At 30.4% G+C, this 3,831-nt stretch overlaps 1 protein-coding gene across 1 annotated transcript; it reads left to right on the top strand.

Annotated features, from left to right (window-relative positions):
* The first annotated feature begins 350 nt into the window (after window positions 1-350).
* LOC134271703 (angiopoietin-1-like) lies at window positions 351-1,803 on the top strand. The gene is made up of 4 exons (XM_062753912.1): window positions 351-465; window positions 622-718; window positions 883-1,044; window positions 1,468-1,803. Exons 1-4 carry the CDS (start codon window positions 385-387, stop codon window positions 1,704-1,706), a joined length of 579 nt encoding a protein of 192 aa, XP_062609896.1. The 5' UTR covers window positions 351-384; the 3' UTR covers window positions 1,707-1,803.
* The last annotated feature ends 2,028 nt before the right edge of the window (window positions 1,804-3,831 follow it).

Below are 3,831 nucleotides of genomic sequence, written 5' to 3'. Positions count from 1 at the left end.
TTTTAACATTTTTGGAGGTAGGAGTCATGCTTTTTCCACGTTTTCCCTTTTTCTTAGATTCGACATTACTCACGATTCTGCGATAGTACGTCTGTGGATAAGTCATGTTTGGGATTGTACCCAGGTATATTTTTATAGAGTTTATAATTTTCCACTTATTTTTATTACATGTAATGATAAAATGCTCATTTGTTATAAGACAATTGGATGAATTTTTTAAAAAGTATCAAGCAAGTATATGTACTTGTATATTTGAAATTTCACTTTATGGACACATGATATTGAAATTAAAGCAAAGCTTTTATATGAAATAAAAATCCCTTTAGTTTCCTTTCCTAATTTTAAGAATGTTCGGACTGTGATTGTGTTTTGGGATTTACAAATATGAGTGGAATTTATGAGGTAAAGATGGACGGCATGTTTGTTACTGTAGAGTGTGTTCTATCGGACGGATACGCTTACACGGTAGGTAAACCATCACTTGCTTAATAATTATTTTCGAACTAAGTCGGGTAAATAGGTGAAAAGTTAGATATAAAGTAGACCGATAAATGAGTTAAAAATAAATAAACGTTTAAAAGTCAAGTTTTAATCATACCTAATCATTTGGAATTTATTTAGGTGATACTTAGTCGACATGATGGTAAGGTAGACTTTAACAGAAGTTATGGTGAATATGAAAATGGCTTTGGATCACCGAGCACTGAAATATGGCTAGGTATGAATCTCATAATTAGAGTTTTACTCAAGTATTCTGACTCATAAAGTTTTATAATGAGTTGAGGTTTTGGAAAAATAACAAAATATGTTATATGATTTAATATATCGTGTTTTTTTTTAAAATCACTTTTAGATCTTGTTAAATTACTTTCATTTTTACAGGAAACAAGTACTTTTTCTTCCTCACATATTATCGATGGTCGATTTTGAGAATTGAATTAGTATACTCCAATTATAGTGTAGATGTTGAGTATGAACATGTATCGTTGGGCCATCTCCGCTATAATTATCGACTTCACATTCATGGTTTTTCGGGAAATACAAGTACGTAAATATAATTTTAGAAGGAAAACTTTGTAGAATTTTTAAAATAAATATGAAGTCATTCTTTTACACTACTGACCAGAGATCAAACATAAGTATCTATAGAGAAAGGGTTTGTCACTAAGAATACACCTTATATTAAAGCCATAGCACCTACCGTTCAAAAGTTCAAAAGTTACAAGCAAAGTTAGATTGAAAAAAAAATATGCGCGAAACTTTTACGCCAAACTCAAAGAATCAAAATTAATTGAAAGAATGGAGTTATCGTATATGGAACATTTCAATATTAATTAAAACTATGGACTCCTTCTTTCGTAAAAAAATTGAAATAAAAAAAGTATCCTTTAAGCAAAAAGACTTAAATTGAATACTGTATGCTAAGTGCTTAATTACTCACAACGTTCAATTGAGATTATATTTTAGGTGACATGATGTCATATTTAGATGGACGCCGCTTTGGAGCCAATGACTACGATCCTGGACAATGTGGCTGTCCAATTTTGGCGTCTTGTGGATGGTGGTGTGATCACTCTTGTAATACCATGTGTAGTTTGACGTCACCATATAATGGCAGTCCTTATTATTTTGGATGGGACTGTGCTTCTGAATTCGAAGCTAATGCACGTTTACTGAGTGCAAAGATGATGATCAGATTTATCTAGTTAAATTTTGTGATATGTGTAAATCTTTCTGAATTTTACTCAACGTTTTATAGTTCCTTGCATTTAGGTACGTCTTGAGAAACTTTAGTTGTTCTTGTTTTCGGCCGCAGGAGTGATCGGTCTATGTATGGTTATGGTAGAAATGTGGAGAAATAAGGCCTTTTTCTTTATTAAAGGTTTAATAAAATTGTTCCTAAATTTTGTTATTTTTTGAATAAATAAATATATAAAAATTACTTAAATACTACATAACGTTATTTTTGTATTGCTTTGTTTATTTCCCTTTCTAAACATTTGTTATTCTTGATTTTATAACAGATATTACAAAACTTACTGTAGTACTTTTCGAGTTGGAAGTGTATAGAATATGAACTATCTAAGCAAAAATAATAAATGATTATTAAAAAATTGTAGCACTGGTAGATTATGTTCTGAATTGAAACTCGGATGACATCTCCACGTGACAAGATTATTTTGTAACATAGAAATCAGTGAAACATTCGTAATGACTTGAATCAACATTTTGGGTATATAATACCTCAATATATCTTCTTCATTTTGATGATAATACATTCATGTCTTTTATATCACCTTTTCTTCTTAATTTTTTAAAAGATTTGTTCTGACAAAAATATTGTTTTGATAATATAAAAATATAATTTTAAAAAAATTGCACTGAAAATATAAGTCGGGTCATTTCTGCCCATGATACAATTTGTATATTTTTAGCCAGTTTGGATATTCTATATCCAGTTTGTCCAAGACCTTCAGTTAAACAAAAATAAGATAGTTCAGTAATTTTGCGGTTGTCTGGATATTTTGTACCAATAAATTGTCAAAATTGTGATTCCTAGTTGCTTTAACTTTAATAATATATTTCAACTTAAAATTGTTGTCATTGCTATTCTTAATCGATCTCATTTATGTTGTTACAAAAATCCCTTTTACTTAATGCAAGGAATAGTCATTTATTGTTTGGAAAAGTTGGCTGAAGGGTTAGTACGACAAACAGAACTTGAAAATTTTATATTTACTTTGTTCCCTTTGCAAGTATTGGTATTTTGGATTTTAAAAATGAATACACAGGATGATATTTAATGAATACTGAAAAATTTCAATAAAATATTTGATTTCGTCAAGAACTGCTGTTGGCGAAACCAAAGATGGAACTACAATACTTTCCCGAGCTTCTATGACGTAACACAATCATTCATTTTTTTTAAAATCCAGAAATGAAATTAACAATAAGGCGTGATTCTTTTCTTTATTTGAATACTTGGGTCAATTAATTCATTGTTTACCAAGGAACAACAAGTTTCTCTGATGTTTTAGAGGTCCGTGTTTTCTCTCCTCCTATTTTAAAATATCTAAGTAACTTTTGGGTCGATTGGTCGTACCCAATGTGCGCTCCTTGTCACGATTGGGCAAACGAAAAAAAAACTAGTCTAAAATAATTCGGTGTGAAAATAAAGCTTAGCAATTTGTCTAAAAACGTTAATCAAAACACCCAATGGTAGATTATATTTGCTGACAAGGACATTGAATCAATAAATTAAAATTTGGGAAATGCTGACTTTAAACGAGACTGATGATATCTTTATTTCGTCAACGTATTTGTCAAAAGCTTGCCTTGTTTAAAATCTTGCCCATACAAAGAGCATACCCTTGCGTATTGAATCATCTGGAAAATACTAGTTAACTCAAAATGCAGCTGGTGATATGTACATTATTGCAAAAAAAAAACAAAAAAAACAAAAAAACTATATAACTGTGATATTTCCCTTCAGCATCTTATAGCAAGTATGCAGAAATACAACACATAACTGAAATCTAAGCTCAGTATCTCGTACATAAACTATGACATTACAATATTTGGAACAAGGCTTTAAAAGAGACTTCAAGAAAAAAAATCTCATTCCAAATCTTAATTTTTTAATCCTCGACATATCAAGAATTATTCGGGATATATGGGGAATTAAAAAAAGAGTAGTTCGTGTAATTCTGTAAAGATGTATCCCAAGAAAATATATTGGTACAATCCAAGCATTCCTAGGGACCCTTCTCCTGGTGAGATTTACAAAGCAGTCATCTGAAGTCATTAATGGCCCCTTACCTGATAGCTTGT

The sequence above is a fragment of the Saccostrea cucullata genome, unplaced genomic scaffold (assembly GCF_032062105.1).
Source record: "Saccostrea cucullata isolate Sc308-1 unplaced genomic scaffold, CSIRO_AGI_Scuc_v1 ctg8989, whole genome shotgun sequence".
NCBI classification, from domain to species: domain Eukaryota; kingdom Metazoa; phylum Mollusca; class Bivalvia; order Ostreida; family Ostreidae; genus Saccostrea; species Saccostrea cuccullata.
The sequence above is the reverse complement of the archived record's forward strand: the minus strand, read 5'-3'. Positions and strand labels throughout refer to the sequence as shown.

Bases quoted from the DNA above. Each gene is read 5' to 3' on its own strand.
- LOC134271703 (XM_062753912.1), top strand. From the start codon at position 385: ATGAGTGGAATTTATGAGGTAAAGATGGACGGCATGTTTGTTACTGTA. The intron at 466-621 runs GTAGGTAAACCA...GAATTTATTTAG, and splicing joins CGGACGGATACGCTTACACG to GTGATACTTAGTCGACATGA. The intron at 1,045-1,467 runs GTACGTAAATAT...ATTATATTTTAG, and splicing joins TGGTTTTTCGGGAAATACAA to GTGACATGATGTCATATTTA.